This window comes from Poecilia formosa, unplaced genomic scaffold (genome assembly GCF_000485575.1).
Source record: "Poecilia formosa unplaced genomic scaffold, Poecilia_formosa-5.1.2 Scaffold205, whole genome shotgun sequence".
Classification (NCBI taxonomy): Eukaryota; Metazoa; Chordata; class Actinopteri; order Cyprinodontiformes; family Poeciliidae; genus Poecilia; species Poecilia formosa.
Window position 1 is genome coordinate 214,333 of NW_006800144.1, and position 27,479 is coordinate 241,811.

General features: G+C 37.6%; 1 protein-coding gene across 3 annotated transcripts in view; it reads right to left on the bottom strand.

Moving 5' to 3' along the window:
- Positions 1-239: 239 nt before the first annotated feature.
- Positions 240-27,479, bottom strand: part of LOC103148418 (zeta-sarcoglycan-like) — a 239,889-nt gene continuing 212,649 nt past the window's right edge. For all 3 annotated transcript variants that reach the window (XM_016679226.1, XM_016679227.1, XM_007567181.2), the window contains exon 3: positions 240-831. In XM_016679226.1, coding sequence (XP_016534712.1) covers positions 598-831 — 234 coding nt within the window. In that variant the 3' untranslated portion in view covers positions 240-597. The remainder of the gene's footprint in view (positions 832-27,479) is intronic.

Sequence of the window (27,479 nt, forward strand, 5' to 3'; positions counted from 1 at the left end):
GCAAAAATGTTTCAAAAGTGGTTTAAGAAGCATAACACATTCAAGATGTTGATTTTCCCTCCAGGTTCTCAATCCAGTTCTACATCTGTAGTATGAGCCTAATCGATGAAGGTCCCATCTCCCAACTTACAGGACTTCAAAGATTTTCTGCTACAGCACACATTTACAGGTGTGGTGGAGTCTTATCTTTGGGTGGGTTAAGGCTGCTTTGACAACAAGGGAGGGAGGCAGACACACCGTTAAGAGTCAACAAAAGTGATTCATTCAAAACTAATATTTGGCAAACGTAGTGAATGATCGGATGGATTAATTGGACCAGTGAAGTTATTTCCTAGCTCAAAAACAAGGCATAAAAACACAGACAATACAAACATACAGCAAACGACTTGTGAACATGAACACACTGTTGCAGAAGTCATCTGAAATAAAGAGTCGTTTGCTGTGGATGTCGTCTTTTCTTCGTAGACCAACGGCAATTCTCATTGTGTGTTATAACAATGCGTAGTAATGAAAAGTATCGTGACAAACATCAGCTTTATGCCTTTTGAAGCAGCTTTAACAAAAGAGTATGAACATGAGAACACACTCCTTCAGTGATCAGACCAAGGACACATTCAGACAACAACTGATGCATCTGACTGGGAAACATGCCGCTGCATTCACACCGAGAAACTCAGACAGGCAGCGATTCAGACTGCAGAGCAGAGGCACACCGACATCCACTCTCACCCTTCGAGACTGGATCTCTTTGACGTATAAGGGCAACAAAAATTCGGACACCCCCTCCAGTCGGATCCCTTCTTTGGTAACTCGCAGGTTCCCCATGCCATCCTGAAAAAGACAGAGAGAGATTGGCGAGGTTAAGATAAAAACAATTGTTACATATGTACACTTTTTGCATTTCTACATGGTAATAATAATTTAAAAAAAATCTTGGTTTTCTTTACCAGTCTATGTTTAGGCTTCGAAGTTACGTGCAGAAATGGTAGCAGAGGAGCATTTAAATAAAAACGCTTAAACAAAAAACTAAAGTGCCTCAATAAATAAACTTATTTCTTCTCATCGATTTGGAGTTCGTCATGTTGTAGTTTAGATAAAATAAAGTTTCATATTATCAGGTAAAGGCATGACCACACTGATGGAAAAAACCCCCATTAAACTAGTAAAGGAAGCATAGACTACACAACTTGCTTTCAGTCATTGAACTCTAAAGTTATTGAAGCACAGATGGAAGTTATGTGCTTTACAGCAGCATTTGCAATACATTGGTTTGCTCAGTGGGATAAAAGCGGCTTTGTGCCGGTTCGTGACCAGTTCTGCGGCGTTTTACAGATTCCACACGAGTGAATGCTCAAGAGATTGTTGGATCAGGCTTACACGGTGAGATGAAATTCCTTTAAAACAGTTATGTAGGGCATTATGAAAGCCGGGGCGTTTACACGGTGGCAGCTACTGTACCATATCCGATCTGCGCTTCTCAAAGTCACAGAGGAGGCGGCGCAGTGAGAGTGGATGTGCAATGGCTGCTCTAATGCCAAGTTAGCCTAAATGGCCGAGGGGAAAAAAAGCATTTTGAAATAAAAATGTGATTCTGAACAGTTCTGATGCCTCTGACATTTGTTTTTGTATTAATATAAAATGAAAGTGAAGGTAGTTGATAATGAATGCATTTGCCTTCAAATGGAGTCTGCATTCGAATTAGTGATGCTTTCTTTGTTCCCGTCTCTTTTTTATGATCACAAATATCGATAAGACCTTCTTCAGTTGTGCAATGTGCCAGGAAATTATCAGGGTTTTATTAGAGTCAATGAAAAACAACAAAAATATATGTATTATCATTATACGATTTCTTCATATTATAACTGTGGCATTTTACAAATACAAACTTTTGTCTTAAATAGTGTAGAGCAGTGGTTCCCAAACTTTTTCTCCTGGGCACCCCCCATGTATTACAAATAGCTGTCTGGTTGAACGATGTGTGTGTATGTGTGTGTGTGTGTGTGTGTGTGTGTGTGTGGGTGGGAGGGGGGTAAGAGGAATCTTAGAGACTCCCTGTCTCAACTAGTTGAAGCTCTACAACAGCAAAAGAAAAAAACAAATATATGCAACTGTAACATGTAAAAATCATTATAAATGCCCACTGAGAATTAAAACCGCTGAAACAGGAATTAGAAATTAAATGAATTTAAAATGAGAATTGAAAAGTTAAAAGCAAAGAAATTCTACTACAATTTAGAGACCATGTATAAAACCCAAAAGGCTAAAAACAAACAAACAAAAAAAACAAAAAAACAACAAAACATCAGACCTGGATTAAAACAGTGATGTGCGGTTGGGGAGTCATCATGGAAAAATAAAATCATTTATAAAGATATTTTCACCCTGTGGTTTTTACTATAAAGTATCTATTTTTTCATTTAATTTAACCAAATCTGATTATTTTTTTCTTCAAAATCGCAGAATTTTTCACATTTTTCCATTCAAATGCTCAGAAGCGAAGCCGGTGAGGCAGCAGTGAGCTGAGCCTCACCTGGGATTGCGCAACCTCTCGCTAACTGCACCGGTTGCCATTCTATGAGAGCATGCTCCTCCTGTCTGTACGTCGCCAATAAAATGGTTAAAACATTTAATCTATGAACTGATTTTCCATAATTTAGCTTATGTACTTAATGTACTGTGTTTTTATTGTCACTAACTGCGTGTGTAACGTGTTTTGTGTGCTGAGGAGCGATCAGAAACGGCAGAGAACAGATTAGAGGTGAGGCAGGCAGTTCTCTTGCCTCATGGCTGGGGGCGCTCATGAACCCAGAGATTGACTCCACAACTGCAGAGTAAGAGATGGTAACAGCGAGCTAGCCATACAGTAGCTGTGCTGATACAGAGAGCGAGAAAGACGTGGTTTTGAGTTGTACTTTAACGGTTTCTCCCTTTGCTGTTAAGCACAGCAGGAAATTAATAATATTTACATGTCTAAGTTTGATTGAGATAACAGAATTATTCTGCGGCGGCGGCGCAGCTAAGCATCACATGTTAAAGAATAGTCTTTTTGCCCTCCAGCATTGTACACATGCACGAAACTTCCTTATGTAAACAATAACATGCAGGGGTTCTAGATTTGTAAATCAGATTATAATTAAGTCGGTGCCTGACCAGATATGAACCTCACCGCACGTCACTGGATTAAAACTATGCAGCGATTTAATTAACTGTTCAGCAAATAACAGGCTCAGTTTACTCAGTGTCAACTGTACCGATCAGCCTTGGTAGACAGGAACAGTTTGAATAACTTTACAGCAAAGTGTGTTTCGGATTCTCAAATTAAATCAGGCACTTGGTTCAACAATAAAAAGGCCTTTACTCTCGGAGATGCCAAGAAACACAAGTAATCCTGTATTCTGAGAACATTTCATCAAGCTATTTTCACTCAGCCAAGAGAAAATATGAGAGTTTTTTTTTTTTTTTCCTGGTGTCAGGTCTTGACAAATCAATGAACAGACGTCACTTCTTAGACTTCCTGCCATGTTGGGTTTTCAGATATGCTCTCATTTACTTTAAGTGATGTAAAAACTCCCAATCAGTGCCTGCCAAATTCAAGCAAAGGTGGCAAACACACGAGTAACTGATATTGATTTATCTGATTTGAACTTTTGGGAACCTATCAGGGTAAAGAAAACCTGAGCATCTAATAAACTCTCAGCAATTTAGACAAACTAAATTCCAGGCAATGTGCAGCTTTTCCACACACACACATTCACATTTGAGGAAACCAAACTGACAGTGTCTGATCAATACGAGGCTTTTCTGGTGTTGTTACATCTGCAGCCATTACTCTGACAATATAGTGGAGGCATGGAGCTTATTCAATAAGCAATTACACATCAGGCCCGGGGAATCTCAAATGAATCCACTCACTGTAAAATGAAAATACACTCATAAGATGAAACCCTACAGCTGGACGTAAGGACAAACGGGAGACTCCGGCTCAGACCGGCTCACTCCAGAACCCACTGAAGTGTAGAAACAAAATGACTCAGGCTGTTTTACTCCACCTCACTGCTCCGTCGCCCAAACGTCAGTCCAGCTCAACACGACGGCCTTCCTTTCAACACTCCATCTCACATACCGATCATCGTTTTGTTTAATTTTTTTCATCTATTTCACGTCATTGTCATGTATTATGTGAAAAGGTCCCTGAATTTGCGTGGATAATGTAGACTGGATTTTTTGTGCTGTGTTATGTAGGTTTTGAAGAAAAATAAAAGAGGGGAAATCTGTTTTTATTTTTGTGTAATAAACACACAAAACACTTTTTGTGTTCATTCAATTTCTTAAATTTATTCAATTTATTTGAATTTGATAGTGCGTTATTTTCTGAAGACTTTGTGTCGCATCATGTTACCACTGACTGTAGTTCTACTCCTTAATTGAGGAAACTGACCTTGATGAAGTATGAGAGATGATGACCGCTTAGACAAAAACAAGCAGCCTCCTAACTAGTACATATGAAATAGTCATAAAATTTCATTTTGTTATGGTAAACAGAGCAGATCATATGTTTTTAAATCATTTGTCAAATTCCCCAAGATGGGTACAAATCGACTTATTGTCAGTACAAAACATTCAGTGACAGACGCCCACGTTTTGTACCTAAATAGTACAGAAATGGCAAAAACATGCAACATTATTACTATTTCTTTTCTCACTGTAACATATTTAAGCATCTGGTAAATGTCTGATACTGGAAGCATATATACTATGTGTAAATGTTCTTATTTGACATTAAATGCTTCCTCTAATATAACACAAAAGACTGCTTCCACATCAACAAAAAATAACTACATAGTATATCTGTTGGGGAAATCACAGATTTTTTTTGAACGTATGCAATAAAAAAAATAGACATAGTGCCAGTTTGGAAAGCCATAATTATTAAGTAGCTTAAAGAATGCTCCAGATACATCTCTTGAGGTTATGCAAGAGGTAGAGTAGGAGTAGAAAACAACTTATTTCTCAGGATAACTGATGTAAAACACAGCTTTCCTGGAAAGGTGCAGTAAAGCCTCTTATTTACTGCCGTTACAAAGAGTTTGTGGAAAGACGGACCAACAGGAGTCAGAGTTCTCCCTCTAACTTTACCTTGGCCTCACAATTATCCAAAACAACCACAATGCACACACATTCATGCACGGTATAGTCAGCATTCACACAGGCTCCTATTACGAACACAGCCAAACAGACAAAACTGAACATTTACAGTCACATCAAGGTTCATTTTGAAAAGATTTTTAGCACTAATTAATATACTAATTATATGAAAATGGAACATATACAAACATACAAACACATATTTTCTTAATTAACTTTCACTTGGAGTTTAGAAAATAAAGACTGAAAGTCATCAACGTATCTAAAAGCAATTATTTGCTGTAGCAGGAGACTGTTGTAAAAAAAAAAAAAAAGCACATCTCTATAAATTTAGCATAGGAAAGGCAGCTCAAGGCAATACCCAAATAGGACATGTTTTGATATCTCTATAAATGGATCTGTGTGTGTGTGTGTGTGTGTGTGTGTGTGTGTGTTTGCGTGCGTGTGAATGTGTGACTTTGGTGTGTGCAAGGTCAACAGAGTTGGTGTGTGTGAGTTTGCAGACGTCCTCTTCAGTGTTGTTGAGATAATGATGGATTCCCCCATCATGGCGAGGTTAACTGGCAACCTGTCCTATTAGGTGAAAGGATGCCATTTGCAAGGTTACACACACGCACACGCACCCACACACACCCCACCAATCCAGCCGAGGCATAGACATGTTTATCACCATGACTTTTAGATGTCCACACATGCACACTGATGTACATAGATGCACATTAGGCTCAATGTCTACCAGAGCTGAAATGTGTTTTAGGCGCCCTAAAATTTGGGACTGCGGTAATTTTTCATAAAATCCTTCATGTCAACACCAGACAACTACAGGGAAAATGAGGAATGGTGTCACCTTCCTCACAAAAAGAAAAAAAAAAGCATCTGGGAAAATGGCAGAAAGGACGCACTGATTAGGAACATAAAATAAATAAATAAATAAATAAATAAAAAACGTCCTAGTTGCATATTTCAGCTGCAACTTTTACTTAAGACATATTTACACACGACCACCGCTGATGTTTCTTTCTTGCCCTTTTCTCCAAAAGCACAGCAGTTATCAGTGGGGTGACATGGTTTGAATCTGAGAGGAGAAAAAAACTGTTTAGATGTGTAATTTATTTATCTAAACAGTTTTTCAATAGTACTAATAGCACTTAGTAAAATTGGTATTTCATCCCCGAGAGCACAACCAGTATTCTGGCTACACCCAATTTGTTACGTTGCATACGAGTCAATCATTGAATCATTATTAATAGACACAGCTGTCTGAAAGTTTAAGACCGTTTTAAGCTCACCGATCCACAGAATCATTTTTCTTGAACTGTAACCTCTCTGCCATAGTGGCAGAGCAAGGAGCCATCAAAGGACGTCAGAGACGAGATGGATCTCCACGAAGCTGGAGTGTTCTCCAAGATCATCAACTTGGAGGCTCGGTGATAACTGTTGTACTGATTAATCGGAAATGGAAGAAATATGAAAGTACCGTCTGCCGCCCTCTGGAGCTCCACCCAAGGTCTTTGCGTGTGAGAATGATCACGAGAAAATTGAGAGATCAGCTAAGAGTTACACAGGAGGAGCACGTTAATGAGCCAAAGCCAGTTGGACGACAGTCACCGATCGAAATGATTCAGAAGTGGCTTGGGAGGAAGGCCTGCAGTCACAGAGGACTAAACTCGAGCTTTGACATCAATCCGACCCTCGGTGTTTGGAAGACAATTAGCGAGTATGACCCGGAAAACCCCGTTCTCACAGTCGAGCACAGAGTTGGGAATATTATGATTTGAGGCCATTTTCCTTCTAGGGTTGGTGATGACCTCACCTCATTAAGAGGTTCCTTCACTGTCAAATCTGGGATGAGAAAGAACACACACAAAAATGTGAGTCTGAGCATGAAAATAACTCAAAGCACACTGCGACAATAACAGAGTAGCAAGACAGGGGGAAAAAAAAAAAAAAAAAAACAAAATCAAGGTCATGGAGGCTCAAGACCAAAGAAGATTTTCTACAGGATCTCTCCAGAGGGAGTTGTGGCTTCACGCAACATCAGCCAAGAACCCTGATGGATTTAAGTAAGAATGCACCCATAAATCAGCCAGTCGACAAATTGGCCCCGATTTCCTTAACTTTGGAAGATAGGTGATCGGCTGATACTTAAATCTGAAGCCGATTTTATCCACCAACCTGATCTACCTGGGCAAAGGCCTAAAAACCAACCACTGTCCTCTTTTGCTCTTCTGTGAGAGGTTTGACCGACAGACCACCAGGTTATGTCTGCAAGTTCTCAGTTAGCAAAGGTCACTCCGCTGCTGCCAAATCAGAGCCTTTCTTACTATGTTTAGAGACATTTCAGACAAAAACAAAAACAGAAAGACACTGGTATCGGCAGGTCAGTCTTGTTAAAGATCAGTAACTGGCCAGAAAACTGTAATCTCTGCGCCCCGAGATTTGAGGTTTCTGTAAAGTAGGTCAATTTCCCAGTTTGAAAACCTAATGACCAATGAAAGTGGTGTAGCTCCTGTGCTTCCCATGTTTACCAAAACTTTCATTTAATGCATTTTTTCCTGGATTAGTCTCTTTCTTTTCACACCGAAATAAAACAACCATCTATCTTTTATTTGTAAGTGAGAACACTTAACTAAAATCAGCAGGCGATCAAATGCTTATTTTCCCCAGTGGGTGTTTGAAGATGCAGTCCCTTGTAGAAGTATTCCTTTGGATATAACATAGCGCATAGTTATGAACTGAAAGGGAAATGACAAGTTTCAAAATTATTTACAAATAATCAAAAAATTTGCAATTTCGCAAGGCATTGGACGGCTAAACAACCGAGTTGCCTGCATCTACATGAGATAAAATGCAAGTATTTCGAGTCCAACACTAAAATTCTGTCTGCTGTTAAACAGAACAAGAAAAACCTTTGCTGGAAATATGTGAATTATTTATGTCACGTTGATATTCTAAATTAAACAAACGTTCAAATCAAAAGATGTTAAATTCAATGTGCGCGCAATATTCCCCCCTCGAGGTCTCTGTGGTGAGCTTTCTTTTCTGGTGCTAAATAAAAAGATACCTGATGTGTCAGTTATCCCAGGGGGATAAATATTAACCTCTTCTGAGGCGGTTTGCCACTTTTTTTGTGCGAGCCTGCAACCTTTCTCCAAAGCCCGTCTGACTGACAAATGACAGCAAAGACTTTCCTGATGCTTTGCTCTCCCCACACAAGCCACTCACCCACTCAAATTGGGCACAAAATCACAAAGGAGCATGTTGACAAGTGCAGTTAACATCACCTTGCTTCCACCAACAACTGTGTCCCACTTCACTTTTGTACCCCGCGAGACAGCCTGAGTGACAAATAACAGCAAAGGTCTAAACCCTTTTCACACTTGTACGCGTCTGCCTGCTTTGCTCCCGTCAATGCGCGTGTTCTTGTAGAAAGAAAATAAGTCTGAAACGTAAGGACTAAGGAGGAAAAGGAAAACTAGTTGTAAAGAAGAAGGTTGCTTTAATGCAATTTAAGGCGACAGCTGTTACAGAAACATACAGTTTGAGAAAACAAACTTTTTAACTGAATAATTAGAAACAGTTCAAGCCAGGAGACTTTGGTACTGTGCTTTTACTTTAGGAGTTCAGCAGCATAGAGGTCTGGAAATAAAGGAGATTAGAGGCTTAATTTTCAGAGAATGTGCTGCATGCAAAGTAAAGTCTGGATACCCGTAACGTCCTTGAAACAAAAATCTGTTGGGTCAGAAGACTTCTCTAAAAAAGCATTGCAGAGCCGCACGATGCAGACAGTACTGCAGGAGCACAGCTGCATTCTGGGGGGAAAAAACGGGAAAGAGAGTCTGACACAGAAAAATACCTGGAGAAGATTTTATACTCCCAAAGGTGCCTGCGATCATGGGCGGTCTGGCCATCTGGCATACCGGGCGTTTTCCCAGAGGGCCTACAGTCCCGACACGTCTTTTATTTACAGGGTCAGACCAGCCCACTGAACCCGTAGATCATCAGACTACCAACACCCGGCTGGTCCAACCTCATTCGACAACAGCTCCTTTCCTTGTTGACGTGTCTTTGTAATGCATTTTGCAGAAAGAAAAGTCTTGCTACAGTCAACCACGGCCTCTTGAAACATGCGAATGTTTTACTGGTCCAATCGTATCACAAAGCATCTTTTCCCTTTGGCCCCATGTGCCAGTGCGCATTGCAGTGTTTGAACGAGATGGAGAAGAAATGTAAAGGAGACACAGAGAAACTAGGAGAAAAAGACAAACGTAGTCTTCGAGCAAACACAGTCAAATGTGCCAAAACAGCAGCTTGGTTTGCCACAGAACCTGCAGTCGGACGAACTGCTTTCACAACACTTGTTGCTGTGAAATAAGTCGGCTAAAGCAGTTTAACCCTCGGTAAAAGTGTATATATTTTAAAGGCTCTTATAAGATTATTCAACACCCCGTGTCGTTGTCGTTGCCTTACTACTTTCTAAGATGAGGTACAAAAAAATGACAGTCTTGGTATTTATTGGCTTTTCTTCATTTTCAGTTTGTGAGTTCACTTCACCTGCACCAAAACATGAAAAAGTTGGAACAAGGTTGAAACACTTCTAAGAAAAAAAAAGAATCAGTTCAAGTGTGTTGGATACAAATGTTGTGCCTTTTGAATTTGTATAACTCTTTAGATGATGTTAGAAAAAATATGTAAAGGACAGCTATAATGTTGGCTAGCTTTTAAATGTTGAGTGCAGCACAACGGGCTGGGGGAGGGGGGGTCCACAATATCAACAGAAAGACTCTTTTCTCACTTAATGTGGACAGAAAATATCAAATTCTACTTCTTTTATTTCTTGGGACTTGCTTGAATAATTGCCAGACTCGTATTTGTTCAAATTTTAAGGGCACAGATTAATGGAGCAGCTATAACAACAACAAATAAAACATCAAAAGGAGGTTAGTCTGAATTTTAATGTGTTGTATTGACTCAGCAACCTCAACAAGGATAATTAAAAAGTATAAAAAAGGTTGTTAATATTGATTTGCTGATATTCAGGATGGCTGCTGTTACTTATTTTTCTTCCAAACACACATTTTAATCTATAATGGATTTGTGTTACGGAAAAAATAATTTCAAACGTCTTCAACATGTACTGGTTAAAACTCCGTAGTCTGAAGTGTTGTTATTCTCCACTTTGGTTGGTGACATTATTTATTTTGCAGAGATGACAAAGTTCAATGTGAGGAATAAAAAGTTTGATTGGGATCTCTTCTTAAAATGGATTCCACTCATTTATAAATATATATATATTTATATATATTAGTCCTGTATTAAGTTTAGTTTAAAGAAAACTTCACACTTTCCAGCTCACAGCCCAGCAGGTTGAACCCCGACCCCTATAAGAAACATCTAAAACCCGATTAAGTGCCAGTGTTGCTTTCACAGTCAACTTCTCAGTTTCTGAGAAAATGTGTCCATGTGTTTAGTTTTACTCTGAGTCAGAGTAAAACTAAACACATGGACACATTTTCTATCCAGTTTGGTGTTCCTGTGGGGTTTCCTCCAGCAAACTGATTCAAGTGATGACCTGGTTCCATGCCGACTGAGTTTGCTCACCAATCGTCCTTTGGTTTTCCATCATCACAAGGACTTACACCAGAAACCATAGATTGTTGATTTTTTTTTTCTTTTTTGTTTTAACCCAAATCCGGACCTGGGCCGGTGGAGGAAAAAAAAGAAAGAAAAAAAAATAAACAAAAAAAAAAAAACTTTTGTAAAAAGAAGTAAGTACACTGATTCGAGGGACGTAATCAACATTATGAGAGTCTCGTCTAAACTCATGACTTGGTTCAATTTTAATACGATTGATGTAAGCAGCAGTTTTAAAAAAAATTCCATCAGCAGCTCAGTAAGACGAGCTTACTTTCCATTATGTGTTCACTGTTCAGTCGACATGGTCAGTCACTTTGTTTGAGTAGGTAAATGTGCAGCGTTGTTTCCCACTCAACCTAAATTTCAGAATCAGTTCTTAAGATTCAGCTTTCTTTGTGTTCCTAAAGGGAAATTAGTGTTACAGCAAGTAAAAATAAAAAAAATCTACAATAAACTTAAAGATCTAAAAGTGAGGGATAGTAAATTGAGCAGAAACAACATCAGTAGCATACGATGTAGCTAAAGTGCTAACAGTATGTATTCATCATCAATTCCTTCCAACACCAATATCAACCAATTAGATACAACGGCCTTGTCCAAGGGTAAAACCGAAAATAGCTGCAGACGAAGGAGTGATTCCTCGTTACTTTTCATATGAGGAAGTCTGGGCTGGAGGTCAGAAAACAGAAACTGGACTTTGATTATAATAATATTGAAATGTGTTCATTATAAGCCAGACACATATTTACGCCATTGCATTAAGTCTTTCAATACACACCTGAGCAGAGGAAAGAACATGCCTCAAACTATTTTACTGAACATTCCCCTTTTCAGGAATTTTACAATGGTTTGAGGCAAATTTGAAACAATAGGCCACCAGGGAATAAATGCAGGTTAAGTAGAAACCATTTCAATCAGGATCTATGAAGGTGTGTGCTTTAGGTTATCAATCCTTTTTGCATTTGTGTTCTGTTCTTTTATTTCACAGATCAGTTCATTCTTCTTTGCATTTGATCTAACCTTTTAGTAGAGTCTTCTTTGTTTCCTCCCAGTTTCCTCCCAGGTTCTTCATTGTCAGCATCCTCCATGACGGTTTTACAGATCTCAAAGTGCTTACCTTTTTGTTTTTTTGTCTTTTACTTCTTCTGTGTCAGTTTCTCAGATCTGTAACTCTTACTTCAAACAATTCCAACATCATCAACATGAAACTACAACTATATTGTCTGTGTCATCAGGATATGGTCTGAAAGTCCTGCCTTCTCCACTGCCGCTGGAGGAAATGGAGCATCACTTGGCCAATCCCCAGCTAGCCGCACAGGGCGCTGACATGATGGCTACTTCTCACAGCTAACACCAGAGACAGACGCCTCCATTCCTACTTCTCACGTTTTTCAAATCTGGGGAACATCTGGAAAACCAGCTCTGATCTACAGCACATTAAACTAACACGCAGACAAGATTATTCTGAACACAAACTGAAACAGCTTCACATTTTCATCCTAGCTTGATGTGACTGGCTTAAATGTGACAAAAAAAAGAAAAAAAAAAAGAAGATCCTTTCCTGGATATGAACATCTAACTTTCTATTCACACAGTGTAATAAACAGCTTTGCACTGATGTGAGAACATAAAATAAAAAAAAAGCTTAGTTCAAAATGTTCCCTAAATAGCTGCGCTAGTAAAAACACTTCAACACATTTTTACGACTTATTGTGAGCTGTAAAAAAAAAGATTTCCGAAATGCTCTTCAATGTCATGTATTATAAGAGGTAAACTGTAACTTCATCTGTTCAATGACAAAGGCTCTGAGGACATCTTAAAGCCAGCCTTGTGTCAAATCCAATGCAGTCTGCCAGCTATTCGCCATGGCACAGGCAAAATGTTCTCCCTCTCCCTCTGCTACAGTCTGATGCTCTCACTCCCTCTCTCCCTATATGCGTATATAATTTAAAATCTTTCTTCTTTAAGTTTGTCAAAGAATCCTATTCCATTTTAGGCTAGAGCTGCAGTAGAAATGCAGAACTGTGACTTAGTGTGGGTTTTTTTTGTATCTCTCCTAAGAACTGAGCTCAGCTCAAAACATCTGGACTTTGTGAAAATAAATAAAATAAATACAAAAATAAAAATAAAAAAACATAGGTGATTTTGTTTTCTTTGACAAATATATTTTTTAACTTACTTTACAGCTAAAGAAATTGGTTGTCCTCCTGTCTGTACCCCTATTTACACTGCAAAAACACAACATCTTTATTTAACCTGTATTTTCGTCTAGTTTCCAATGCAAATACCGTATAAAGTAATTGTTCTATTGGCACACAAATTGACTTATAATGTGGGAAAAATATCTCGTTATAACTTAAGTGATCTGCCAATGAAACTAGTACTTTTTCATCAATATAAATAAATTATTTACTTAAAATAAGCTTTTGTATCTTGCTAAAATGTTACTTTTGTTTTATTTCAAGTTTGCTAAGATATTTGCACTAGAAACTGGACAAAAAAAAATACTTAGTAAGATTTTATATTTTCGCAGTAGTGAAATAATCTACCAGTGTAACAACCAATACCTATGAGATCATTTGTAAACTATAAACAACTCAGCTTTTCAATCTTTGACCATGAAAAAAACAATATCCAGCAACATTTTAAACCAAACACAGCCCCCTTTACACACTGTTACATACACTTGTGTTTCATTTCCTTAGAATGTACTCTCTTCAAAAATAACACTTCAGTATTACCTTCCTATTCATTCTCAATTTAACATAAGTCAGGCTGCCACAGACTTTTTGGCATAGCCAGAAATCCACCAGCATAAAGTGTCTTATGAAATGTTTACATAAATCATTTGTGCTTTCATTAGAGCAGAACATAGCTCAACAGACATGAACAATAAAATAGGATAAAAGATGGGTAAAAAAAATATTTTCAATTTCCCCACTCAATTATAGCCAACTTTAAAGAAAGATACTTAATTTACACCAGCTACACTGGCCATCAATCTAAAACCTGTCATTGTAGAACATCTTTAGAAACCTACTGAGTTAGCTCTGTGTTTCCAGCTACATTTCTCTGACTCAATGTAGGGAAAAAAAAACAAAAAAAAACGTGATTCATCATCCGCTTTTGTTCTTGTCATCAGATATGCAACTTCTTAATTGGGCCATGGTTGACTGATCATCACTGCTGGATCCTGTTGCCACAAACTCCCATCTGTCCATCACCTGCCTCTAAATAGACAAATCAAACAAATCCTCCTCCATTCTTTCTAAAACTGTAGAGATGACAAAAACACACGTTCCTATAAACCGAATCTGCAAAAAATAAGAAATATCACATGAAAAACTTTTTTTTTTTTTTTTAAGAACAATACCCTACATATTTACAATATGTGACAAACTGAGTAGGATGGGACAAAGCATGCCTGGTTTCACCTTAGTTTATTTAATTTGCAAATATCTGCACTGTCTCTTTCAAAATGACAAAAGCTGTGTTTATGCTGTGTACTATATATACAGCACATTTAGAAGGCTGGCAGGGTGACATCTATGGCCCAGCACATGAACAAACATTCAGATTCACACATTTGTGGAGCAACAACTGCACACAACACAGAAAAGCTTATTAGCTTGTTAGGTCAAGACTCAGAGGTTCATTACAATTAAAGGACAAGGTTCCTCTTTTGAAGCCAACAACAGTGAGCATTTTGAATGAGTAAAACAGGCGATTCAGAAGAGAGGTGAAGAACATATTCACTTTAAGCATGAAAAAACATCAAATAGAAGAAGTGGCTAAAGGTTCCATCTTTTTCTGTACCTACAGTGCAGCCTTGATTCATCACAACTTCATCACAACCATTCAGCATTAAGACGCTTTTCCAAAACGACTCCCAAGCTGGGTCATTTCAGAAATGACCCAAACAACAGACAACATAGATGTGAGATTACTGGCCCGTGATCGTTTTGACTGTATCGATACCAGTCTCCTTTCATGTGATGGTTATGTTTTGGGTCTTCTTACAGATCATAAAGAGATGGTGACATCTGAATCACTTGAAAATCATTTGAAATGACGGTCATCTAATCTTGAGTTGTTCCAAAATGAGTCCAAGACTTTCCAAAAATTATTCTTGAGTTTCGCTGGTCGTCATATGGTATTAGTCAATCCACTTGCTGATGTGGACCACTTATGTTGGCAAGGATAAAGTGATACAGTGATGACAGGATGTTCAAAACCACTTCTTAAAAAATTATTTCAATGTTTGTGTACAGAAGTGTTTCTGTAACCAGGAGGGGGGAAACAAACATTTCCTGCATGTCTAACATGCATGGATAAGTAACATGTTTCGTTGACCATAATGTACCTTGTTCACATGTCCTCCAACGGAGTGATGATTTTCCTGTTTCCTGTCTCCTCTTTTGCTTCATCCATCGACCTCAGGCCTGCGGCCCAGAAATAAATCCTACCAAGACATCTTGAAGCATCTATCTAAATTTAAATTTGTGTCAGGAGATGTTTTGTGAAGGATCTAAAAGCAGAGATGTGTATCCTATTGCTTGGAAGTCGACTTGTATGAAAGAGTAATTGGATGTTGCTGAAGTCTTTTCATGAACAGAGCTCAGGTCAGATCAAGCGACTATGAAGCATTGGTTGCTGGGGAGCATCTCATGATTTTCTAAATATATTAATATTTCTGAAATTAACTTCCTTTCCATACGTTTTTTTTCTCCTCTCCTTTTGCTTTTCATTTTCCTCCCAGAAACGGCAAGAAATACTTTTTTTTTTTCCAGTTTTTATATAGATGTATATAGATATTTATGAATGAGTGAAAGGTAATTAAATTAGCCTGTACTGAATTGGAACAAATTAGATAGAAGCGAACTGTATGTTATTGGATTTAAACTTTCTCTGTCTACCGTTTCTCTATAGCACCATGAGATTACTTTTGTGGTGAAACAGTGCTATAGAAATGAACTAAATTGAACCGAATTGAAACGGATGATGCAACTCCGCCGCACGTCATATATGACTGTCAGTTTGAAATTGGCTGAGAGACAAGAATGCCTCGTTTTATGAGAAACCTACTGCATCTTCCCTGCATCTCCACCCACATCTCAAGTGGGAAGGATGGGGACATCAGGAAAAAAAACCGAGCCAGACGTTTGAACTAAGGGGATCTTTAAGTTGAAGCAGGTGTGCCGCAGCAGGAAAACATCCAGAACATGGAGGGTAGGGCAAAGCTGGAGGGAAAATTTAAAAAAAATTGTGACATTATATTAAGCAGAAAATTGTTAGTATTTAAGTTCTTTATGAATAAGCACAGGCAATAACCGTTAGGGTTCTTTAAGTAAAAGAGTTTCAGTGTCATAACAGACCGAGTTTTTTTCAGTTTTATGTTTTGCAAACAAAACAAAAAAAATTCCTGTTGCTGTTGTGACCCAGAAGTGTTTCCACATGTCACAATTAAGGCAATGTTTCCATGGTGACGCAACGAAGCACGACAAAATGAGTCTGTAGGTGCAGCACTACTAACGGTTCATTTACCAGTGTTCAGTATGATCATACATTTTTGAACTTGATTTTTGTGTTTTACAAGTCAAAAATGAACACAACTTATCCTTATAAATGTGCTCTATTCTGGATGGACCAAAAATATATGCTGCATTTCTTACAGGCACATCTTTGCTACTTCACACACAAAGAAACTGCAACGATTCTCCTTTAATTTGAGGCCAGACGGTTGTTTTGCTTGTTCTCCACAAGCAGTATAATTGTTTTTGCTGATGCAGTCTTTGTGACAACATATCACTTTGAACAATCCCTTTTTAACTGGTCTGAACTTAACCCGACAAACTGAACGCTTACCATCAAAACTTTAAGACTAAACCCAATGATGAACAGGGATAAAACAGGGATTTTTTTTGCCAGTGATTTTATTTTTAAAATTCAAAAATGGTGAGATAGCCAACTAACAAGTGAATACTAATTACAAGAATGAATACTGAAAGGCACACCAACAACAAAATAGATTTCAGTGTGATGAGTGACATTTTTTGGGAACAGTTTTGTAGATTATATCCTAATGAACTAGATTGAGGAACGTTGTCGTTTTGACCAATTCTCTGCAGAAATGAGTGAGGAACAATTTGCTATGATGGACGGAACCAATTCTTGATTTGAGAAAGAAACGTATTGATTGTTGTGATCTGTGTTTCCTGTGTAGTTATTTTTGAGGTTTTCTGTGTTCAGTCCTGTTCCTGTCCTGTCTTGCCTGTTGATTGATCCCAGGTGTGTCTCGTTCCCTGATTACCCTTCCTGCGTATTTAAACCCACCTGTTGTCTTTGTCTCCTGTCGGGTTCTTGTCTATGTTAGTTCGTCTGCCGTCACAGTTGAACTGTTAAGTCCTGCGTCGGCATTAGCTCGTTGCGTCAGTCTTTGTTTAATCCAGTTGCTACCGGTGCTGAGGCTCTGTGTTTCCGCTCTGCCTGAGATCTGGACTGTTTTTGAGCTACACTCTTCATTAAATCAATCATCTTCATCTCAAGCTGGGTCCCTGCAAAACTGATCTATTTAATGTAGATTCAGGGAAAATATGTACATTAGTACATTGAAATAAGTTATTTCATAAATGTTATTTGTAGTTCTAAATGTCTCAAGTATTTTTAATCACTTTTGCCTCGTCAGTGTTGATATTCGCATCAATGCTGCCTGGATCACACGTGAACAAATATTAAATTAGGCACTGCTGTCATCTGACGACTTCTTCCTAATTTTAAATGTATTTATAAAGTATCGACTTGGGACATTTCTTATATACAACACACATAAATACACACAAAGCTAAAAAATCTCACAAGTTGGTTTTCTTCATGAACTGCTGGCACAAATGAAACATCAGCTGACAGACGCATTGTATACTCAACTTCCCATGCAAAGTTAAATGCATTTCCTTAGTGTGTGTACTTTTTGTATAAGCTGTATATAATTATCTTGCCAAGTGATATGATGTGGGAATATTTAGGCCTGTCATAACAAATTTTGCTGGACAATAAATTGCCCAAGAAGATATTGCGATAAATGACAATATCTCGTCTCAAAGATCCATAAAGTTTAAATATTTAACTGTGTAACTGGAAGACATTTTAAAAATCCCAAATGAGTCAAACAACAATGTCGATGTCAAATTTATTTATATAGCACTTTACAACAGGTATAAAACTGCACCAAAGTGCTGTACAAAAACAACACAAAAATAACAAAACAGAACACAAAACAATACGTCAATTAAATGCCAAAGAGTAAAAATGAGTTTTAAGAAGCGATTTAAAATGATCCAGGCTGTGGGCAGATCTAATCTGGAAAGGTAAGTTATTCCATAAAACAGGAGCAGCGACAGAAAAAGCTCGATCTCCTTTCCTCTTAAGTCGAGTCTGAGGAACTATACAAGTAATAACTGATTATTTGATCGTAAAGTTCTGGACACAGACTGGAAATTTAAAAGGTCCCGAAGATAAGGGGGGGCTAACCCATTTAAAACTTTATAAGTTAACAAAAGAATCTTAAAATCTATTTGATAAAAGACAGGCAGCCAGTGTAAAGATCTCAGAGTTGGCCTTATATGGTCATGCTTCCTGGTTCCTGTGAGAAGCCGTGCTGCTGCGTTCTGGATCATTTGAAGTCGCTGAATCTGCGATTTTTCCATCCCTCTATATAAAGAGTTGCAGTAATCCAGACAAGTTGTTCTGAAGGCATGGATGAGTCTCTCAAAGTCCTTAAAACAGAAGTAAGATTTAACTTTTGTTAAAAGCCGAAGGTGGTAAAAACTCGATTTAACGACAGAACTAACTTGTTTATCTAGCTTTAAAGAGCTGTCAAAAGTGAAACCAAGATTTCCAGCAGAGGTCTGATAAGACCGAGCTAAAGAACCCAGAATCTGATCTGGATTTGTAGTCTGAAGTTTCTGACCAAATAATAGGACTTGAGTTTTGCTTTCATTGAGGTGAAAGTTTTTTTCCATCCATAATTTAACTTCAGCTAAACAGTTTAGCAACAGCTGAAGAGAATCATTTGTACCATTTTGCAATTTAAGGGGCAAATAAATCTGGATGTCATCTGCAAAGCAATGAAAGGAACTATTACATTTTTGGAAAATCTTACCAAGAGGCAGTAAATACAAGATAAACAAAATAGGCCCTAAAATTGACCCTTGGGGAACACCATACTTTAAAGGTTTAGCCCCAGAACAAGATTGGTCCAGATGAACAGAAAAAGTTCTGTTTTCTAAGTAAGATTTGAACCATTCGAATACTGAGCCTCGCAGGCCAACAACAAAAACAGAACAAATAGAATGAATTACGATGATCCAGTAAGCAACTGAAGACTGTAGTCTTCCAGTATTTGGCAGAGAGAGAGAGAGAGAAAAAGAAAAACGATAAATCAAGCAAACAAAAAATTTTGAGCTCATTTTAATTTATCATGCGATTAACCAATTTTTGTGACAGGCCAATTATACCCGTGTGTGTGCATACACACATCTCCTGCCTGTCTGCAGAACTCTTCTTGTTTGCATGACGTCAGTCACAGTAGACAGCCATTGGCTCAAACAAGGCATAGATGTTGAGAGGAATGCAGAGCGATCCGAACAGGAAGACAGGATGAAAGGTAACAGGGAAATAGACACGAGGGAAAACAGAGGAAGAAAAATGGAGACAACGGAAGTGGGAGACGGAGAGCTGCTAGAGAATGAGAAGGCATCCAATGGCAGAGATTTAAAATGTGACACAGAAAGAAAAGATGTTTCTCACGGCCAAAAACTCTGCATGTAAATAACTGGTCATAAGCATCAAGATGAGAATCTCGCATATAAACACGGAGGATCATTTGGTGTTAATACAAGATGCTTTCCCCGGTGATGATGTCACTTTAAAACCCAATGAGTTTTAGACTCAAACTATTCTTAAATTGACCGTGAGAGTAGCACACCAAACTCAAACTAAAAAAGATAAAATAAAATAAATAAGGCAAAGGAGAAATCTACCTAGAAAGGAGAGGAAAATTAAAATAAATCAAACAGATAAGAATCTCAGCAAAACATTAATCCAGTGGGTCATTGTAATATAAAATTAGACATTTTAATTGCAGTCAGTTGATGAAAAGATGTTTGGTTACTAAATAATCACATTTAAAAGCCATAGAAAATTCAGAGGGGTTTAAGAAGATGTCTGAAACAGAAACATGAAAAATATTTGTGTAAACCTTTGAATCTGGAAAGGGAAAAAAGAGAAAAATACACAGTTTGTTGGCGTGTACAAACTTCCACTGTTCCAGAGTGATTGACGCATCAGAAAATGAGGAATGACGGATGAAGTGATGCGGCCAACATGGTTACTATAAAAACAGATGAGGGCAGTGCGCTGATATTAGTTAGCTCTACTCAGCCTTAAGTAAACCACGCCACACTTTATATAAATCGTCTGTCCTGAGACAAGTTATGGCTTCATTAAGCTCAGCCTCAAAGGCAGTTTCACCAGGGGGAAACATTCTGGCCAATTTCACCTCAACAGCTTGATGAAACATTTTAATTTTGGGCCCCAAACTTGTAAAGAGTGCATCGTCAACACCTTAGATAAAATTCAGTCAACTTTTTATGAAAGCTGCCTTTTCCACTGGAACTAGGAAAGACAATTTAAACAGTAAAATTGTCTAAAACTTAGAAATTAATGTAAAAGACACACTGCCAGCCTCTCCTCCTTGTAAACAGGAACATCCAGAACAGTAAAACAAGTAAATCTACTGCAACACAGTCTTTCTGGACCAGAGAGATTCGTGACAAGAAAATGCAAATGATGGATGATATCACAAATCTTGTTGTTTTTCCTCCACTTCAGTGGTGATAGTTAAAAAAAAAAAGAAAAAAGAAAAAAAAAGGGTAAGGTGGGAATGTAATTTTGCTTTTGGAGCCAGTGGTTTGCAGAATCCAGCCTGGAGTCAGTCGAAGTGACAGTGAAGGAGTGCAACACGAGCAACTTTGCAGCAACAACGAGAAGGGTATTCATAGAGAAGCACCATCGCATTTATCTCTCATTGCATCTTCACGTGCACACAAACCGTTCTGCTCGACTGACGGCTATTATCAGCACACTGCTAGCAGAAGCAGCAGCACACAGTGACCTCGGTGAGAGGCGTAGAGCTGGAATGTCTCCACTGAGTTCTAGTGTCTTAGCTCCACCCCCGTTTTTCTGCTGAAAAACAGAAGTCATTTTCTAATTTGGGAGAAAATTCAAGAGTAATCCAACCCATATGTTATTATAGGTGGTCAGTTAAAATCTTAAATATCACTAACTGTGCAGTCTGGACTGGTACCAACAGATGACAGGAGAGAAGTGCACCTTGTAGATAAAGTGTGGATGTTGTTTCTCACTTCTGTGACCATCACCCATCAAAGCAAACTTCATTGTAAAGCATGTTTATTGACTGAATGGCAGACGAGTTCATTTTCCCTCAGATATCTGCTTTGCCAGTAAAACAGGAGTCTATCATCTGGAGTTCACAAGTTTTACTTTTACTACCTAACAAACTGCTGTGAAGACGGTGAGAAAATGCAGATTTTGTGATACAGGATGGTGGCCTAGATCACAGTGAGGTTCTTGGCCAGCAACAGAGTCTTGATCAAGTTGTATGTGTCTGTATTACCTCAGACTGTTGTATCCAGTGTATGATCAGCAACACTGAGTATAGTCCTCCAAAGATATGGTCTACAGGGAAATTGCTTGCAGAGTTTTGAACTTCAGAATAGCATATTAGTCAAGTGCAATAAAAACTATATTTTAAATTCATCATTAGTTGGTAGAAGCAGGTGTTTGGGAATCACAGACATTAGAAACGCACGACTTCCCCATATATTTTTATTCAAATTTCCACAAGTACAAATCAGTAATCAGTTTCAAATTTGGCAAAGTTTGACCAGCATATTAATTAGGATTTTCATGTCTGTCATGTCTGTCTTAATCTGCAGTCAGATAGCGTTATAGCTATCTATAACTATCTACGTTTTGTGTTTAGATTTTGAACTAGAGACCATCGAATGCAGTTGAGAATTTCTAAAAAATATATAGATATATATCAAGGACAACAGCTTCTGGCTGTATTTTCTTAGAACATTAACTGCTTGTTGTATCCAAATTAGCACTCAGCATTGTTTACCGTTTTAAGCTTCTGTCTCAGTTACCAGTCGTACTAAACAATAACCTTGTCCAAACAGAAGAACGGCAGGTGGTTGACATTTAAATACCAAACAGGAGGCGTCAGTGAAGCAGATGTTCTAAACACAAGACCCTGCCAACAAATGTAGAATATGCTGTAAGCCAAACTGGCATCCCTAAATAGAAAAGCAACATTTTTATTTCCTTTTTTTTGTGTTACTTTTCTTGCTAATTAGCAAATGGCAACATCCATGCTGCAAAGGTTATTCGAGTTTTGTTCAGTTGTTACTTCTACAGAGTTTTACTCAGATTTTCTTTAAAACTGCTTTCTTTTTTTAGCCTTTGTCGATTCCTTTCTCTGTAATTTTCTCTCCCTGCAGTATGAAGGGGGGGAACAAAAGGATAAGTTGTCAAGAGATTCTCCTTCTACCCACCGTCTGAAAAAGCAGGAAACTAAATGCAAAGGTGCTCCCTGCTGGATGTCAAAGGGGAACACTTTTATCATCTGTATCCATCAAATGAAAATGCCTGGTCTCAGTGGTATTGTGCTGCGGCACTGTCAGAAAAGCACGTGCCATTTTAAGGGAAACACACACACACACACACACACACACACACAAACTTTACACATGGAAACATGGAATCAGTCCTCCTGACCATAAAAACAAGTAAGTTTGGAAATACTTACTGCAACTCCTGCTTGGAGTCATGCTGTGACAGGACCATATAATTTAGGTAAACATTTACAACCAGAGAGTTGACCCATAATAAATACCCATATAAATATTTGCTAATTTTGATCATGAACAATAAGAAAATAAAATGAAACTTGTGCACAATTCGGCAAAAAAAAAAAAAAAGAAAAATCAGACAAATAGTGTGAAATTTTATTCTCTAGGATCAAATTATTGGTGAACTTGAAAAAAATATCCAATGAGATTTAAAATTGTTTTAAGAAGACAAGAGTAAATCTGTGGCTCTGTGTAGTAAAAGATTCTCCTTGGGAGAAAAAAAAAATCTGACTTTGGTTTAAAGAATTTCCTTAAAAATGCAAGAGGCCCAACAAAGCAGTTCTCCATGACTTTGCATTTTAGTCTTCTACATTTAGATTAAATCTGACTATAACGCAAAACCATTTAGTCAACAAAAGAGAAAAACTAAAGCAAAACTAGAGTGAACACAGATGTCAAATTATGCCTAAAACATCATTAAACTAAGTCAACAGACTGTAACTAAAGCCAAGTCAAAATGTGCTGTCAAAATTAACAGTCGCAAAAACAAGAAAATGAGTTTCATTCGATTCATTAAGCACCCAATGAGCACCAGAGCAGGTGTTTTCAAACTTTCATGTCAGTCTCCCAGAAAGACAAACCCTCTAGCAACGACTGACGGCCAAAGTGTGCAGCGACAATTACGACACGAGGACGATTACGTCACCTGGCCGAAAGGTCACAACACTATTTTGATTAATAGATTAGTTTCATCACCAAAATGTTTCTAAGGATGCCGAGAGTGCCTACGCAAATACAGAACATGTTTTCAGACAAAGGAGGTGGCCATGAACTCAGAAAAAAGAAAAAGAGAAAAAAAGAAATCTCTGGAGTAAAAATGTGGAATAGTCTGAGTATGGAAACATATGAGTGTCAAACATCAATGAGCTTAGAAAAAAAGCTTCAAAAATATTACACTCTTTTAAAAAGACAGTGATTTAATTAAATCATAATCCCCGTTTGTATCTGTAGGCTGTACATAAGTGTGAAAAATATGCATAATGCCTAAAGGCTAATTATGTATCTACCTTTGAAAAAAAAAACAGTATTGGGGTGTAATAAACTTACACTTCATGTTATGAGAAAAAATGAAGTGTTCTTATACTGTAGTCTAACATTTTAGTTTACTGAATTTGTTATGAATTCCTAATATACATTTTCATCTTTTGCTCCACTTTTACATTCATGTTCAATCATATGATGTGAAATGGTTTGAATTTGCTGTGTGGCATTCTGAGGAGATGGGTGAGACAAGTTTGGCTTGATGGAAAGAAATTGATGCTACTAATATCACTGAGTAATACTTCAGAAGTGGTTTTACAAATGTAATCTTAAGAGTTTCTGAAGAATCCCATAATGTCATAAAGACTGCAAAAATAACTGGCTTTGGAAGAGAAAAAAATAAAACGGATGATTTTACTATAATGAGTTTTGTCATAATTACAAGAGAGATAAGTTATAATTATGGGTTCAGTTTTCCTTTGAGTGGCGAAAATGGGCTTCCATAGATGGAATATTTTTGACTGTGGCTAAAAATCATACATACAGAGAGAGAACGGTTTCAAGCAGGGTTATACATATTATTCCATTTCTAAGTTATGCATGTTGCAACAATCAGCTGAAATATTCTGTACTATGGTTTCCTGTTACCTGTATCCTCCAAACAACATGCAGATCTATGGTTCATCGCTAAAGTCGTATTTAATTTGAAAAACAGTAAAATTTAAAAAGCTGCAACTGTTTGATATCCTGACCTGTGGCTGGCTGGAATTGTCTTAAACTCGACACATTTACAACATTTGGTCATTGTAGACTGCTATGCGTTGCATTAATATTTCACCAAAATATTGCATTGTAGATGGGAGAGTCCAACCACTGAGCCAAGTGTTCCCCTGCACAGCATACAGATTCTCAATGGGGTTAAGGTCTGAACTCTGTGTTGTCCAATTCATGCTTGAAAATAAAGTCTAATGCTCCCTGAAGTATTCATTCACAATTTGAGCCTGATTAATCTAGCTATTGCCATCTTGGTAAGTCACCAGGGAATGAACAACCCAAATATGGAATAACCTGCTGACCAAACGTGCTGAAGATCCATTTGGGTTGCTAGGTGAGGGGTTGTTCTCGGGTTGCTAGGAGACATTGAAGTGCCTTTCAATAGTGACTTAATAATCAGGAGATTAGATAAAATGGTTCATTTTCTAGACGCCAAAAAACTTAGTGCCAAAAAATGCTGGGTGTTTTTTTTTTTTGTTTGTTTGTTTTTAAGTGTTTTGGTTGTTTTTAGAAGCAGTAGAGACCTAAATGCAAGAACAAAAAATGAGCAAACTATCAATTTTGCATAATAGGTTCCTTTTTAACAAGCAACAAGTTCCCCATCCCCAAATAATCCTGCCATGTCTCCTCTCAGAAACATCACCAATTATCTTAAAAATATTTTACACCATTTAAAAATCTTTAACATCATTTCAAAATACATTTCTAACCCTACATAAATTAAATAATTATGCCGTAATTATGCATTTTGGCTATGTACCACATAGCCTAAATATAGATCAGTTTGTTTTCAAGAATCAAACTAAAACTTTTGCTTCAGCTGCAAAGTGAATCCATATCTAATAATCAGTTATTATGGAGCATTTTTATTGGCACCATCTGGCTGCCGTACACTTCTTCAACTCCTTTGAAAGCAGTAAAGCTTTAGGGGTTAGCTTATAACATCTGAACCACATCTGGCTTGTATAACACTAAGACTACCTTATGCTAGCTCCAACTGCTAACCTTTAGGCCCCATCTGGCTCTTACAATACTTGCCATAATCCATGTTAAGGCTCAATTATGAAATCTGGGCCACGCGTGGCCTACGTGACATTTTGAGGTGCTTCAGCTAAAAGTATTACTAGAGTGATGCCAACGCTTCATCTGTGCTTGATCCAGATTCAATAGGATATATATCAAATAGTCACCAACTTTATTTTATTTTAAAATATTCTTATTAACATTGGGTACTTGATTATGCCTGAATAAAATGACATGGCAACATGAGTAACAATTTGTTCTAAAAATTATGATTCAAAAAAATTCAAAATAAAATAGCTGATTAAATATAGAAGATAAACTGATATGTCTATATAAGTACTCTGTGTAGGTAGTGCAAAGGAAAAAAAAAAAATGCCTCAGACAGGATAAAAAACAGTGGGGTTGATTTTTGAGTTTGTTGTGGTGTTTGCTCCCTCTCATACGAGATGAGAAGAATATGTTCTGTTTTTATTTTTTTATTTTTCTCCTTTTAAACAACAGTCATGTCAAAGCTTAGTCTGGCATGTCTGTGTATTTGTCTTCAACTCACTTCCTAGCTTACAAATCCCTTTCTGCGTTTTTTAAACTCTCAAACTGACTTAAATCTAATTTTCTTTCACTTCAACAAATTGGTAAAGCAGATGCAACAAAGAGATCAGACTCTAAAACAAAGTGTTGAGTTCTTGCTTTTGAGATGATAAAATGACAATGATGTTGATGTCAGTGGGTCAGTTTAATGACTTTAGTTTACTTTAAGGATATTTGTTCACCTTCGTGGGTATGTTCAACATTCGCCTTTTGGTCAAAGAATCGGGTGTAAAAATAAACAGGTAACATTTTATACACTGTATGTTTTATAAATGTATCATTTGAAGCTATTCATTTTTTTAAAAAGCCAGGATCAAACTGAATTTACATATGCAAACATTACTTTTTGTAATAAGCCAACAGCTATTCTTTTCAACCAACTCTTAATAAACCATCACGTTAGACATTGCTCCAATTAATGTCTTTTGGGTTGAAGTGCCTTCTATGTCAAACCTGTAACCAAACTTTCTTCTGTTTAATCAACTCAGGCCTGGGTGAGTCAAAACTTGACCTTAAACCAGGTTAGCAAAACGACACAAACAGTGCAAGGACAGGAACTTCTGCCAAGTTCAAACCTGTTTGCCAGTTTTGGGATTAAATTACAGCCGAGTTAATACGAGACCAGATGTTGGTCACCGAGAAAAAACAAAGAAATGCCTACATTTCTACAAAATAGTTCACTGGAGACAGTGGAAACTTTTGGTGCACAAAGTTGGGGTTGGCAGTATACTGTGGAACAAAACTACTAAATAATTAAAATGATCCCGGTAGAGCATAGTTATGCTATAAATATTAAAAAAGATGAAAGTTTTTACACCTTTATCCTACATATACAGGTGACACTTGTCCTTTTCTTCAATTGAATCTATGATATACTGAATCAAGAAGGAAGCAAGATGAGAGAATATAAATGGGAGAGAAGAAGCTGGATGTGTTTGGGTGCAAGTGAAGCCCTGAGAAATGAATTTCAGAGACAACAGAAAAGAAGAAGCCTTTAAACAAAGCCAGCATAAAATATTCAGAGCCAGAGGACATTTTAAATACATGGAAGGAAAAGAAAGCATTTGTAAGTGATTCGGGCTTCTTTCATGTGTAGAATTGATTGAAATAGTTGTTATTATCCCACACTTGTCAAACAGTGGCAAAATGCCAGAGAAACAATGCCATGGAAAGTGGGCTTAGATTAGACCATTGTGTGAGCTTTGTTTAAAATCAGTGCCATGCATCTTTGGAGCCAAGTCATCCACTTAGACATGCCTCTAATTATATTTCGTCAGCCAGGGCCACTTGAGAACAGACAAGGTTTTATCAGGAGGGAGGGAGGGGGGGTGGAATATA